Source organism: Corapipo altera, unplaced genomic scaffold (genome assembly GCF_003945725.1).
Source record: "Corapipo altera isolate COAL_440 unplaced genomic scaffold, ASM394572v1 1, whole genome shotgun sequence".
Classification (NCBI taxonomy): domain Eukaryota; kingdom Metazoa; phylum Chordata; class Aves; order Passeriformes; family Pipridae; genus Corapipo; species Corapipo altera.
This window is the reverse complement of record NW_020884873.1, coordinates 19344605-19359852: the sequence shown is the minus strand read 5'-3', so window position 1 is coordinate 19359852 and position 15248 is coordinate 19344605. Positions and strand designations below refer to the sequence as shown.

Below are 15248 nucleotides of genomic sequence, written 5' to 3'. Positions count from 1 at the left end.
GGAATCTACTCCCAAAAGCAAATGAAGAAATTCTTCATCATGACTGAAAATTAGTTAATATCTTGTCTGTGCTATCAGGTCTTGTATCAGTGCTATCTAGTTAAATTGCTAAAAGGGACTGGGAAAGATTTTACAGTATTAACAAAGTGATACTTATTAGAAATCAGACAGTTTCTTTATTTATTTTTTCTAGTTAGCATTAAATATGCTCTAAGAAAACTGAAGTAGAAGGAATAAGGACTGAGATTATGCTTTTGTTTCTGCATTTGTCTGACTTTTAAGAGCATATGGAACTTTTATGGCCGGTTGAAAGGTTTCCTTCATTCCCCAGACTGTAAGTTAAAATTCTCTTCTTACATCATGCTGCCTAATCAAACAAGGAGAAATGTTTGTCATGCTATACTATACAACTTAAATTCCAAAACCTGCAAATATTTTCTTTCTTATCAGTTAGTCTTCTTTTATTTCCATTCACTTCAAACTCAGAAAAAGTTTTAATTTACATGCTAAGGAATAGAGATGAAATGTATCTTGAAACAGAGGTGAAATATATGATAAAAAAAAGTAAACATACTGTTCAATACAGACTGCACAGCCATTCCATTCAGCACTTGGTAACACTGCAGCTCTGCTTTCATTGCAGCTTGATTCCAAAATAAGGCCATGTCGACCAACAAATTCATTCAGGGGGATTTATGTGGGAGGAAGGAAAAAAGAAGCAGGGAAAAAAAAAAAGAAGACTGAACCCCTGAACAAACCTTAATCTTGTCTGTTTGTTAGACTCAGTGAGTCTTTACACTTTCTTTTCTCATCTACCCGAGTGCCACCTCTGACAGACTGTGTCTATAGTGCAGCATCTCTAAGCAGGCAAATAATGCCCAGAAGCCTCTAATGAAAACAAGTGACAGCTCTGGCTTCTAATAGCAGCCTTCAGCACTCAGGGTTGTTGCACCCCAGGTACCAGATGTGTTTGCAAATGGGGAGAAGACAGGAAGATGTTTCCCAAAATAAGAGGAGAAACATCAACTACGTATGAATCTGTGTTATGAATCCGAGGCCAAATTTTTACTTCCTAATTTAATTCTCAGACTCTTGTTAGACCAATCTTGTCTAAGTAACAATTCGAGCAAAGGTGGGTTCTTGGAAATTTGAAAACTGCATGCATATACATCTATCTTTCCAGATACTCATGAAGAATGCTAAAGAACTGGCTGCAGAAAACTGACAACTCAGCATGTCAGATACTGTGATCACTGCTTGGAGAAGTGCAAGTTCAAAGACAAATACATTTATATCTGTTATTGCAAGAATACATAAGTTTCTGCTCCAAGATTTCTATAAAACTCATTAAAAACACTCTCCTCCCAAAAAAATGCTCAGAAACTACATAACCTTCTTCTGACTGTTTTTATTATTATATGGCAAAAAATCTGGACAAACACAATAAATTATTCCCCTCTACAGTACTTTTTGATCAGTTTCTTGACCTTTTCAGGTACTTTTCTGTGCTGCAGAAAGAAGCCTCAGGTGCCCTGTGTCATCAGCGTGGTAGTCCCTCATTTTGAGACCCTCATTTGGTTCATTGAGGTGGATATTCTTGCTTCTGGCATTAACAGTGGTTTGAACAAGGTGGAAGCCCCCTTTAAGACAATCTGTTTTAGCCAGGTTCAATGGTAACACAGTTCCAATGAGCCACAGGAAGTTTCTGCTCTTGCTTTAACCCAGCCAGCCGCAGACTTTAAGGTGCAGATTTCCTGAGCACAGGGGGCCCTCCCTGGACACAGGTCTGACCCTATCCCCTCCCCACACCCACCACCCTTCCACCTCCCTTCTCCCTCAAAGCTGTGTTAAGTCCAGCATTGTCACAGGGATGTAGACCCCTCCATCCTGCCTCAGGCTGTCTGCTCAACCCTTTCTTAAGTAATATATCGATCTCTCATTTCAACCCTTCGATTTGTCTCCTTCCCCCACCCAGCGTTCATAGAGCACCTGTTACTCCCCTTTAGAATTTGCGAAGTACTGCGGGTGAATTGCAAACCGGGAAATATTAAGCCTTGTGGGGTTTATTAAGGACAATTCCTTATATGCAGGAAGCAGTAAAATAAGATGGGACAGAAATAAGAGCTGCTGGGACCTCAGAACAAGAGCTTCCAGCCTGAAAATAAATGTTAAAACCCTGATCGTTTGAAAACCAACAGCATTACAGCCCTTTTTATTGACTTGTGTAGTGGCTCTTAAAAGAGCCTTTGGGTCTGTGTGAGCTGCCTCTGTGCCTTGCCGGGGAAGGGCTGCGGCAGGAGACTCAGGCGCGCTCTCCGCGGATGCGGCGGGCGAGCTGGATGTCCTTGGGCATGATGGTGACGCGCTTGGCGTGGATGGCGCACAGGTTGGTGTCCTCGAAGAGCCCCACCAGGTAAGCCTCGCTGGCCTCCTGCAGCGCCATGACGGCCGAGCTCTGGAAGCGCAGGTCGGTCTTGAAGTCCTGCGCGATCTCGCGCACCAGGCGCTGGAAGGGCAGCTTGCGGATCAGCAGCTCCGTCGACTTCTGGTAGCGGCGGATCTCGCGCAGCGCCACCGTGCCGGGCCGGTAGCGGTGCGGCTTCTTGACGCCGCCCGTGGCCGGCGCGCTCTTGCGGGCCGCCTTGGTGGCCAGCTGCTTGCGGGGCGCCTTCCCGCCCGTCGACTTACGCGCCGTCTGCTTCGTGCGCGCCATCGCTCCCTGCTCACAAACCTTCCGAACAACAACAGCCCCTCACTGCAACAGTCGCTGCAACGCCTTTATTTATAGAGCCGCCTCGTCTCTGATTGGACCACAGGAACGCGCTCTCATTGGCTGCCGTGTCAATCCAGGCCGCCGCCCCTCGGACCCTGATGCCGGCCCGTGGCCTGGGGCGGGGCGGGTATTTCAGACACTGCGCTCGAATCCCCTCTGCTTCGACTCTGCCGAGTCTCCTGGGGTGATAACAAAAAAAGGAAAAACTTACTTCAGTGCCGTAGAGAGGTCTTTCTTATGTTAACGGGCACGTTATCCCGAAAGTCTCAAAGGAAAAACCGGCTGTTACCTCTAAATACAGGCGCTCAAAGAATCTAATAATGCAAGTTCGTAGCTATAACAAGTTGTACCAAGTATGTAACAAGCTGTAACAATCGAGATCATAATTTAATGTTTTCCACCTATTTTTCCCTAGTTTTTCTATTTTTTTCCTCTAGTTTTATTTTCACTAGGAAATTCCAAATGAGAGGCCTTACATATCACCAGGTAAAATCGTAACTTTGAGACTACTTAGGCAATTAACTTTTTTTTTATTTCCAGTGAAATTAAAAGCTTAAGCAATATGTTATCACTCTATTATTTAGTTTGTCTCTGCTCATTAAGTTTGTGACAAAATCAGGTTGTGACCGCGAGTATTTATCATCATTTTTGCAGGTGGCAAATGATCTCCAAAGGTTTTAGGTAAAGTTGAAATCCTGTTCTTTTCCCTTCAGTGATGAAGTACAACAAAAATACTTTAGAAGAGAGTCCCGGGCTGGAGTGTTCTTCCTATGCACAGTGCTCGCACACGTCTTCTATTGACTTTTTTTTTTTTTAAATGTGTTTCTAGGGTCATGATTTGGTTTTATTGTCCTGTCCCCTCCCAGCCCTTCCCTTCCCTCCAAAGCAATAAAAAATACGATCTCTACAAAATAATATTAGATTTACTCTGAGATTTCTTTTAGAAATAAACCATTTGACATGGAAAGGAAGTTTATAAAAATTAGAAATATAAAAAAAGTTTATCTCAGAGCAAGTTTCTTATTTTTCCCTAAGTAACTGGTTTACAAGTATGTACTTGAACAAAAATTTTGAAGTACAAACCACTAAATTGTACTTCAGATAGTTGTTTAAGTTGGGGAACACTGAAAAAAAAAGTAGGCTGTCAGTTTTGACTAAATATCACTCGAAGTGATTTTTATTGGGAGTGATTTTTATTGGGGTATGTTTTTAAGAGAATTTGGAACACACAAGGAAAAGTGCATCTTACACAGCAATGAGCACTTCCCAGTTAGCAGCAGTTACACATTACACACAGCAGGTGGTTAATCACAATGCATGTCAGTGGTATTCCATCGTTAGTATTAACAATCTTAGTAACATGGTTACTATGCACTTGGAGATTCAATTACCGTTTTTAATTTAACAAGTTAACAAGTTGACACAGCTCTTTTAAAGAGAAAAAGTGGGTGGCTCTTAAAAGAGCCTTTGGGTTCGTTTCGCGAGGGGATCCGGGAGCAAAAGGTTGGTTTTAACCGCCGAAGCCGTAGAGGGTGCGTCCCTGGCGCTTGAGGGCGTAGACCACGTCCATGGCCGTCACCGTCTTCCTCTTGGCGTGCTCGGTGTAGGTGACGGCGTCGCGGATGACGTTCTCCAGGAAGACCTTCAGCACGCCGCGCGTCTCCTCGTAGATGAGCCCCGAGATGCGCTTGACGCCGCCGCGCCGAGCCAGGCGGCGGATGGCCGGCTTGGTGATGCCCTGGATGTTGTCGCGCAGCACCTTGCGGTGGCGCTTGGCGCCGCCCTTGCCGAGCCCCTTCCCGCCTTTGCCTCTGCCGGACATGCTGCCCCTCGCTCCGCTGCAGCCGCTCTGTGGGGGGAATCGGCTCCGGCGCCTGTATATTGCTGTCGGTCCGACCTGGTTGAGGACTGCAGAGCGCAGGGGCGGAGCTTGGGTCTCGCTCCCGCCACTTCCTCTCTATCGCAGGACCCGCGAGCACAAATGTGCGGAATTTTTGCGAATTTCCCTTCCTCCCTCGCAGCGCAAGCGGTTGGATGTTTCTGCCACTTTTCGGTGCGTTCGATTTTTGTTTGTTTGTTTTAAATTTTTTTGGTTGTTTGTTTGGTTTTGGTTTCGATTTTTTGTTTTTGTTTTTTTTTTACAGCAAAGTCATCGTGTCTGTGTATAATAGTTTATATATATTTTTAAAAATAATTGATGTGTTGTGATCATTCAGAAGAAAAAGCTCACTCATAGAAAATTATTACAGTTATTGATTCACTTAAATTACGTTTTGATTTTTTCACTATAACTATTTTCAAAGATTCGTATGTCCTATGTCTTTCAATGTCACCAGTTTACATAGATTGTCCTGTGTGGCTTTACTGTTTATATAGTTACTGCACACGTTTTTTAACGGATAATCTTGCAGCAAAGTCTGTCCAATCATGTTTCAGAGAAATTCTACCCCTCCTCAATTTTTTTTCTCATCTTCATTTCCCATTCTCTGAAAGTTGTCTGAAGGTGAGTTTAGCAGTAAAGGTAAGCTAATCAAGAGTTTACATGTTTCAGTTTCATTTCTAAAAGATAAAACGATTTTTTAAACTAGTATTTTTACAGGATTTTCCACTGCTGTGGTGGCAAAGACAAGAATGTGGCTACTTTTAGAGACATTGAAAAATTAAATACATAAAATAAGGGTGGTCTAGTACTTGTGGGTTAGGTATTCAGCTCTGGATTTGCTTTCTTTAGCAGAGGAAAATATTCTGAGACTTTTCTGTTAAAAACAAGTATTTATCAAAAATCATTCAGTAGATTGTTTTCGACCTGAAAATTTTTGGAAAGGGTAAAAAAATTTCCAATATTGAGTGTTTGCTGCCCTGTCACGGACATTTTTTGTTTGTTTGTGTGGTTTTTTTTCCTACAAGCCTGGGGAGCTTTATGTAACATACACTTTCATAAAGATAGAACATAAGATTAAACAATAATCAACCTCTATCTTCACACAGATCACAGGTACAGATGTTGCATCTGTTAGCAGAGAAATTAGTGTTCCAGTGGCTCCTCACTGACAAATGAAAACAATGTGGTCTGCCATGTCATTCATGCACAGTTTCTTCAGCACAGGCCCAAAAGAAACCCAAATGGGGCAAGACAAATACCTAGACTCCAAAGGAGACATCCTAAAGTTTCAAAACAGAAACAAAGGCCCTGTTCCACAAGGAACATGATAGCATTCTAGACTGGGCAATGGAGGTACTTTATTTCCAGAGTACAGTGGGGATGCCAAAGCCAAGTTCATGGTGTTCTCTCTCCTAAGGTCAGTTCGCTCCTTTCACGGGGGGAATTTCAGGGACCATGACTGGACTGCTGCAGAAGACCAGGCTACCATGAGAAACTGGGCACTCCATAGTCACTTCCTCTGTCATTCCCAGGAGATTTTGACGGTAAGGTAGGTATACCCTGCACTGGTAAGGATACACTTGGTGTAACATTTCCAGCTGGCTTTTTCACTCTCTGTGTACACAAACAAATCCACGGGATGTTACGAACAGAGTAGTTTAGCACTGGCTGCTGCAGAGCTGCTTGAACCCACTCTGCCATGAAAATCCAGTTGTTCAATCTGCTCAATCAGACTTCAGGGATTCTGTATCATGGGCCTCTCCTGGGAGTTATTACTACTTGCAGATGCCTGCCATGAGGTTATTAGAAAATTCTGGGCTTCGCCAAATCACATACCTATGCATTTTTCATAAGCTGTCCACTCTGCAAAGCTGAATTTTTGTTTCTGCCTTTTTTTTTTAAAGGGAATGAAATTAAGTTAGAGCCTCATAGTATAACCCTCCCCCATAATGAGCTTCTTCTGCCCAAGAATCTGTGACTACATATAACATTCTCTGTCTCTTGCTGTCTCTCTCCTTTGCAAAATATCAGAACAATCTGGAAAAGGATTTTTTAAAAAAATAATAGATACATGCTTCTCCATAGCATTTCTTTAAACTCATGACAGAAATAGAACTAAAAAAGTGAAGCAAGTTTGGAGCTGAGTTCCCTCTCTTCTTCCCTTCCAGCTGATTCTAAAGTATACATCAAATATCATCTGGTCTGCGAGATCAGTTCAATGAATTAAACTGGAACTTGAGATCCATAGAATTATTTGCACTGTAAGGGACATTCAAGATCATATAGATTAACCTCTGTGTTGCATTAAAAATTTGGCAGAAAATTAACACCCTTGCATTCTATCTGGGCTTAATTTCTGATTACCATAAATTCAGCACTGTAAGCCTAGTAGTGTTCAATAAGAACTTTCATGAGCACAGATTCAGAAATAGTGCAGTTTACAATCCAACACTACAGATCTGGTTGCATTCAGTAAGAACTTGTGTAATCACAGATTCAAAAATAGTGCAGTTTGTTGAAGCAACAGAAATACCAATTTGAAATAGCTATTGCTAAATGCACAAGCTGTGATAGAGCTCCAACAAGAGCAGTAATATTGGGTTAACCTGGATAATAATAATAATAATAATAATAATAATAAAAACAATTGTGTGCAGAAGCTTAGCAAGAAGGCCTCCCCACTTAGGAGGAGAGAGAGGAGAGTAACCTGCTGATGGCCTCCAAGTTTTTTTTAGCTTCTTCCTCCTAAGTAGGTGAAATTTCTACCTTTCTTATATACAGCACATTCTTATCCCACTCTCCTCTTACGTGTGGTGTGATCTAGGTGGAGAGTTAAATAATATAACCATATATGTGGTAACACATACTTCATTGAGTTTATTAGCATATGTAGTAGTATGAGTTTTAATAGTTAAATGACTCCTTATCAGGCAAAAATTAGTTTTTTGGCCATGTGTCCCTCAAAGTTCAGATAATATGACTTTGTTCTATTCTGCGTTGTTTCTCAGAGCTAAAGCAGGACCATCCTGTCTCCACAAGAACTCCTCCTTCAATCAAATCATTCTCACTTGATGGCAGTGATACATACCTCCATGCACAAAGATGACACAGAAAGTACACAGCCTAGGCCATAGACAGTAAGATACAGCCCTTGCCTTGGTCCTTGGTCAACATCCCACACCCTTGTGCTGTGGGTAGGGACTTCTTTTCCTAGACCAAGTTTTCAGTGACTGATGTAAACAATAATCCTATTATTATTTTTCAACATTTCAAATTTTTCCCAACTCCTGGCAGCCCAATCCTGAACTCATTTAATGGGAAACTCTCCACTCACTGAGGTTTCACTGATGTCCCAGCAGAAGGCCTGTAGGAATGATGAACAAAACTCACATAGGAATAGAAATGCAAGAGATCACAAAAACCAATCTGCAAAGTGAAAATCAGAATAAAACACAACTCCAGATCTAGGAAGAATTGTTCAAAATTGTGTAGAGAGAGTGAATGGGAATCTTAGGAGGAGTCACACTGATAACTATTGTGCTTTGACAACCTGTTCTGGTGAAGAGGGATTTCAAATTCCCACAGAAAAAAAAGTGGTTGGTAACTCCCAGTGCCCAGCAGTAGATTGGGTGCATTGTGATCTAGACAGTAAAAAAGAAATTTGTGGAAGAAAAACTATGTTGTGTAACCTTGCTAAGTCAAAGCTGTCTGGTTGAAAAGTGGTTCTGAACCTGAACTGAAGCTGGCCCAAATCTGTACCAACATGCAAGCAGCAGAGAACAAGTCTGGTATTAATGCCATTCATATTGTACTCTTAATTTTCCAAACTCCAAACTGGTTGTCCCCAGGTTCTGTCCATACACTATAGCTGTCTCTCCACTCTGCTCCTTCTTTTTGAGAACCTGTAAACTTAGTTTTGAGATGCACACAACATACATTTCACAATTTATTCAGCCCAGGATACTATGAAAGACTTTTTCTCTGCTTTATTCATCCGTCATGGGTTAACCCCAGCCAGCAATTAAGCACCATGCAGCTGCTCACTCACTCACCTCTAGAGAGATGAGAAAAATGTAAAAACTTGTGATTGGAGATAAGGACAGTTTAATTGGTAAAGCAAAAGCCATGCACACAAGCAAAGCAAAACAAGGAATTAATTCCTCACTTCCCATTGTCAGGCAGGTGTTCTCCAGGCCAGCAGGGTTCCATGACATGTAATGGTGACTTGGGAAGATAAAGGCCATCACCCTGAACGCCCCCTTTCCTTTTGTTTCTCCCCACTTTATCTGCCTGAGCATGACACCATATGGTCTGGAATAACCCTCTGGTCAGTTGGGGTCAGCTGTCCTGGCTGTGTCCCCTCCCAACCTCTTGCGCACCCCCAGCCCCCTCACTGGTGGGGTGGTGCGAAAAGAAGAAAAGGCTTTGATGCTGAGTAAGCATTGCTCAGCAATATTGAAAACAAGCCTTTCTTATCAACACTGTTTCCAGCACAAATTTGAAACATCTTTGTGCACAAACTAACGTTGCTCAGCCTTTTATGCAAGACCAGCTTCCAATTTTCTCAATCAAATGCAGAAGGTTTTTTGGAAACTATTGGAGTACTTTCACTTGAAATAAAACTTCAGCTTTGGTGTTTTTAAGAAGTGAGCCTCTAAGAGAGACTTTTTAATAATTTTTCAAAGACATGCTGAGGCCATGCTGAATAAACTCTTACTCTCACATGACAACAATGACCATAAAAGATACAGATACACAAGAAGCACGGGAGTAACATAACTCACTAACAGAGAACAAGGATGTAAAGAAACACATATATGAAAATTACCTGGTTTTGTGGCAATCTGATAGACAATTGGGCTTTGTGGTGACTAATGCTGATGAAAAATTCTGTAACCCCATCATAGACCTGCTCACCGGTAACAAGTAAATTTATTATTCTGTGAATGACTAACTTAAACTGAACTCTTGGCAGGCTGCTAACAGTCTGTTCTGCTATTTCTAGACCTTTTTCTAACTCACTGATCCATTTGACATTATTTTCTTTCTCCATTCCAGTGATAGAACACCATAAACTTTTGATATGCACATTTACTCAGTAAGTACATCTGTGAAATAAATAGCTGACCCTATGAAAGAGAAATGTAATTGTAATAATTTGCAATGCTGAACTCTTCTTTTTTGACCTTCCTCCTCATTTTGGGGCATCTTAGCATTTAAAATCACAAAGCAGATCTTTTTGTTTTCTGTCAAAGTATGACTGCCCACTGTCATTCTGGCCTGGTTTTTTTCCTCCTATTAAACCACCTCCTCTTTCACCATCAGTAGCTCAGTTCTCTGTGTCAAATTTTTGCACAGAATTCCTAATCAGCCTGGTTGCCATCCCATTCCCAGGTGAGAACTATTCACAAAACAAAACATGTTTTCTGCCTGAGATCCTAAAGCTCTGTTTTCCCTATCACCTGCTTTCCAAACAGTGGTATTCTTTAGAGTCTCTAGTATAAGTAAATGTTCATGCACTGAGGGCATTGCAGAAATTTAACAAATCTGCTATTCATCTCAGAATATCTCTTAGTCTGAGTACTTTGCAAATGTGGAACAGTCTGGGCACATGACATAGTGGACATAAGTAGTTCAATAAATAGAGATGTTCTGTCAAATAATACAGAAGTCTTGATGGCATCTTATTTTGGGATATTAATGCAATTACTGAATGTGGTAGGAAATGTCTGGAGAAGTTTCTGCTTATTGGTTCATAGAAAAGACATCCACCTAGGATAAGTACGGAGATAAAGGCACGATGAGCAAGGAAGATGTTCCTTGTAATAGGGAACGTGACCAGTTCATCAGTATTATAAGATAACAAAATCAAACATTAGGCCACCTTAGTTGTTTTGAGGTTTGATTTTTCGTTATGAACACCTCTCAAGTTCTTTTCAAGCTGTCCATCTTACCATATAGCACATCTTAGAAGATACTGAACAGAGCTCATCTCTTTCCTTTCTTTCCCCAGTATCATAGGGCATCTTAACATGTTTGACAAAACAAATTAGTGCCCAGATGTCCAGAAAAGACATCAGAGAACAGTGAGATGTGTTCCCTCTTCACTGCAATCATAAATCACCTATTTGAACCCCAGTTCAGCAAGTTAATTAGAAATTTGAGGCATGACAGCAAAATTTTTTCTAAGGATATCAACTTCTCTTATGATCAGAATAGGAGTCTGCTTGAGAGCTGGAGAGAAACCTGCTGAAGGTTATGTGTGGTCCTGAGGGGCACACACTAATTGGACATCATGGCAGTTACTTGGTAATTTAACACAGGCTATTTCTAAAGGGAGGATCAGTCTGGAGTTTTGCACACCTATCCCATAGATAAGATGAATGGCATTCACAATGCTGAGGAGTTAAGAATGAGCAATGATGAATCAGGGTTACATATTTATATGCCAGCAGTGCAACTGGCATAAAAATGACATTACACTTATCCCTGCAGTATGATTTTTCTCAGGCCACTCTTACGCTTAGTCACTACCCTCCCTTTTTTCAGTAGGAAGAAAAAAATCCAACAGGTATTTATGCTATGCTGCCCAAACCAGCTTTACAAGTTTAACAGGATTTTCTGGTTGGATGTTAATTTTGTTCCTGTACTGGACACTGGAGCCTAAACAGCCAGTATGTTCAGTGTTCCTGCATACATACACACTTCCTTTCTGTAGTGTGGAACAATGTCTTCCATAATTTAGCAGCTATCTCCAGATAAGAGCGATAAAGTCTATTCAGCTGAAGCCACAGCTATATACTCTTTGCTTGTAAAGGTATTACTGTACATAGGCCAGGGCTCTCCACCACCACTTGTGTTCAGTAATGCACTAATTTTCTAAATCCCTTCTACTGCAATATCTGAAGTGTGTAACTGCTCCAAGATAATTGTATAAATACAAAATAACTGTGTAACTACAGTTATAACAGTTTGAGTTTTCCCTCTTACCTGTCAGAAAAGGACCAGCCTGATCCCTCCCCAAAGTGAGCAACGAGGGTAAGTTGCAACTGGTTAAGACTGAACTTCTGTCATCACCTAGACTTATCCAGAGGCCAAAGTATTTATTCCAGTGCTGTCCTGCTGAGTTCAATTCAATTAGAAGGGATGTGTGTGATATGGTTTTGCCCATGTGACTATAAATGGGTTTTGCCTTTTCAAGCTCAGCTTTAAGAATAAATTAAACATACCTCGTTTACTACAACAATATACATGCAGTTTGACCATGCCCAGTCAAAACGCCTCCCCTCTAGTTTCCCTCCCAGAAACAGTGGTAGCAGGCTGGAAAATTGCAGTTGACCCACTCTCTTTGGGTCAGTGCACCCAGCCGGGTGAAACCCTTTGAGAATTAGCATGTGCAATTCCTGACATCCTCCACTAATGCTAACTATGAAAGTCTGGTAAGGACATCTTCACCCCAAACAGGGGCCTAGGCAAGTGAGCTCAGGAATTCAGGCTGTCGGGGTGAAGGGATATGGCAAGATAATTTCAGGAAAAGTGGGGTGTGTATGCCAGTGTGTATGTTATGTAAAGGAAGAGATCACAAACTCAAGCAAGGATCAAAATGTCGAATTCACCCTAAGAGGCAATGAAGAGTAAGAACAGTGTTCCAGGAACAGGACTTCAAAACAGATGCTCTGTTTCGTATTTCTTCCCCTTTTAGTACAGAGATTTAGGATGCTGTCAGTCCGCGAAAACACGAATACCAGTGAAATCAAATCCCACCATTTCTCCTCCAAACTGCAGGGACCCTGTTTCCAGGTGATCCCTTGAGATATATGAGGTTAATAGCTATGGACATGAGATCAACCATCTGTGCTGAGAGCTAAGTAGGTAATTTCCTGAATTTCCTGAAATCTTCCTTGGGGAAGCAGTAGTACCAGCACTGTGACTAAAGCAAGAAAACAGCCTCTCCCCCCTCACTGCTCCCTGACTGCTTCCCACCCCTGCACACAGACAGAGCTAAGAGGAGAGAAGGGTATCACTCGAGTGCAGTAAAAGCAAGGGAGGGAGAGTATGGCTGAGTTATTGAATAAAGTACCATGAGAAGGTGGCAAATTCATCTAAGTTTAGTACAGCACTAATAAAAGCACTTATGGAAAATGAGGGAATAACTAAACCTGCAGGAACCAAGAGCCATGTCCTGAGAAGCAAGAGCTGGAGAAAACTACAAATGAAACTACAAACCCAAAGAACAACTTTGCTTGAACTCTGAGCTCATTAACATGGTAAGTACCCACCCCTAGACTATAAGCCTACTCACATAAGCCCCTTCCTCATAGAGCATGTGCACTGTATCTTTAAACAGAGACAAGAGAACAAAAAAACCAGTGACTACATCTGTAGGTTGTTATGTATACAGAAAATACCAGCTTTTTATTGTTCGAATTCCATAAAAATTAAAACCTGGCATACTGGAAGTGTACTAGCCTTGTGGATATACCACCTAGAACCCATCTCTGCATTGATATGATATAAAATCAAATATTTCGACTCTGTATATGGCTTGCACGCCAGCTGAAAGAACCCATATTTAGGAAAACAGATTAATCGGGGAAACGAGGCCGTTTCAGGGTTAGGGGGAGACACGAGGGAGGCTCCGACCCCGGCGGGTTCCTACCGCGCCCAACGCCGTCTCCGAGCGCCTCCACTGACGAAACGAACACCCAGCTAAGAGCCGAGCCCGGCAGCGCCACGGCGCAGGAGTTTCAACACCGAACTGGAGGACCTGCGGGCAGCATCAAGGTAGCCCGAAACCTCCGCGCATCCCGGACCCCCTTCGCCCTACAGTTTCCAAGGGAGGAAAACTAGACTGGAAGTGGAAAAGCCAGGGGGAGCGGGAGGTGGGGAGGAAGGGAAGAGACGCACCAGGAAGTTCTTAAGCCTCTTCCGAGTGAACTTATAAAAGGTGAAACGCCTTTTTAACCTGAAAACTGCTGGGCAGTAGAAAAGCCCAAGAGCGGCGGCCAATCTTTACGCAGCGCGGGCTTTTCGAAATCTGTCCGTCTCCGGGGGCGGAGGGAGGTGCTTCCGAACGCGGCTCTCCCGTCTCCAGGCTGATGGGAGAAACTACACTGCCAGCCCTGTTCCCAAGAGCCGGGACGCCCTGAGCGCTGTTCAACTACCGACGGAGGCTCCGGGCTCGCACCTATTCCTTGCGGATAACGGGATGGTATTTGCACCAACGCTAGCGGATTTTCTTGAAATGAGCTGTACTGCGGTGTTGCCCAGCACCTGTGAAAAACAAGAGTGTGGAAATTTATTACCGAGTCCACCTAAAAGTAAGCGAGAGCAACAGAGAAAAAAAGGTTAAACTTGTACGCGCGCGTGCACACACACACACCCACACCCCCAGAGATGTAAAAAAGAAAAGTTTCAGCTCCTTTTGTGAAAATTTGGGTGGCTCTTAAAAGAGCCGTTGGGTTTATCTGCAAGGCAGACAGGATTTTTTCCAAACCATTTATTTTTTCTTGGGCGCTGCCTTCTTTACTTTCGCTGCTTTTGGCTTGGCTGCCTTCGGCTTTGCTGCCTTTGGCTTCACCGGTTTTGCCTTAGCAGGACTCTTGGCTACCGCCGCCGCTTTTTTAGGCTTGGCAGCCTTTGTCGCCTTTTTGGGGCTCTTGGCTGCTTTCTTGGCCGCGCTGGCCGCCGGCTTCTTGGCTTTCTTGGGGCTCTTCTTTGCTGGCACTGCCTTCTTAGGCTTCTTGGCGGCGCTGGCAGGTTTCTTAGTCGCCGGCTTCTTGGGCTTGGCTGCGGTTGTTTTCTTCTTAGGAGCCTTTTCCTTCACTTCTCCAGGCTTCTTGCTAAGGCGGAAAGAACCGGAGGCACCGGTGCCCTTGGTCTGCACCAGAATGCCCTTGCTAACAAGGCTCTTGATTCCCAGCTTGATACGGCTGTTACTTTTCTCCACATCGTAGCCGCCGGCAGCCAGCGCCTTCTTGAGCGCGGCGAGGGAGAGCCCCTTGCGCTCCTTGGAGGCGGACACGGCCTTGGTGATGAGCTCGGTGACGCTGGGCCCCGCGGGCTTGCGGGCTTTGGAGCCGCCCGCCGCTTTCTTCGGCTTCTTGGAGGCGGGAGCCTTAGCCGGAGCCGGGGCGGCGGCGGCGACATCGGGCGCAGCGACGGGAGCAGTCTCGGCCATCCTTCCTTGCGGGATCCGGGCGAACAATGGAGGCAGCGGCGCCGCTGCCCCTTTTATAGCAGCGCCGCGCGCGCTGATTGGTGCGCCGCGCGCTGCTCCACCGCCCGCCGCCGCACCCGTTGTGTTTTCTCCCGGTCCAAAAAGGACTTTTTCCTCACGAAATTTGCTGCCGATGCACCCCGTTTCTGCCCGAGAGGAGAGGAGGGAGTCTGTCCTACGAGCTGATGGAGTTTCCCATTGGAAAGAGCAGAAATGAGGGAAACGCGACCGCTGAAACTTAGCAGCGTGAAGCCGCAGAGACCTCGGCAGAGAGAAACCTTCTGTTTTTATTTTAAATTAAAATTATACCATGGGCTAAATGGGCACAACTGGCACGAAATCTTGTTCTTTAGAAGGTTCCCTACAGAGCAGGT

The 15248-nt window shown here is 43.6% G+C and overlaps 3 protein-coding genes across 3 annotated transcripts; all 3 read right to left on the bottom strand.

Moving 5' to 3' along the window:
- Positions 1 to 2180: 2180 nt before the first annotated feature.
- Positions 2181 to 2734, bottom strand: LOC113958108 (histone H3). Its single transcript, XM_027666195.1, has one exon. The coding sequence runs from the start codon at positions 2711 to 2713 to the stop codon at positions 2303 to 2305; it is 411 nt and encodes a 136-aa protein (XP_027521996.1). The 5' UTR covers positions 2714 to 2734; the 3' UTR covers positions 2181 to 2302.
- Positions 2735 to 4215: 1481 nt separating this feature from the next.
- Positions 4216 to 4639, bottom strand: LOC113958179 (histone H4). The gene has a single exon (XM_027666290.1). It carries the CDS (start codon positions 4593 to 4595, stop codon positions 4284 to 4286), a length of 312 nt encoding a protein of 103 aa, XP_027522091.1. The 5' UTR covers positions 4596 to 4639; the 3' UTR covers positions 4216 to 4283.
- Positions 4640 to 13114: 8475 nt separating this feature from the next.
- Positions 13115 to 14851, bottom strand: LOC113955261 (histone H1.03). The gene is made up of 2 exons (XM_027660547.1): positions 13563 to 14851; positions 13115 to 13422 (listed from the first exon to the last, which is right to left on the bottom strand). The coding sequence occupies exon 1, from the start codon at positions 14833 to 14835 to the stop codon at positions 14155 to 14157; it is 681 nt and encodes a 226-aa protein (XP_027516348.1). The 5' UTR covers positions 14836 to 14851; the 3' UTR covers positions 13115 to 13422; positions 13563 to 14154.
- Between the last annotated feature and the right edge of the window lie 397 nt (positions 14852 to 15248).

What these genes read in the sequence shown, in the direction of transcription:
- LOC113958108 (XM_027666195.1), bottom strand. Translation starts at nt 2,713, where the DNA reads ATGGCGCGCACGAAGCAGACGGCGCGTAAGTCGACGGGCGGGAAGGCG.
- LOC113958179 (XM_027666290.1), bottom strand. Translation starts at nt 4,595, where the DNA reads ATGTCCGGCAGAGGCAAAGGCGGGAAGGGGCTCGGCAAGGGCGGCGCC.
- LOC113955261 (XM_027660547.1), bottom strand. Translation starts at nt 14,835, where the DNA reads ATGGCCGAGACTGCTCCCGTCGCTGCGCCCGATGTCGCCGCCGCCGCC.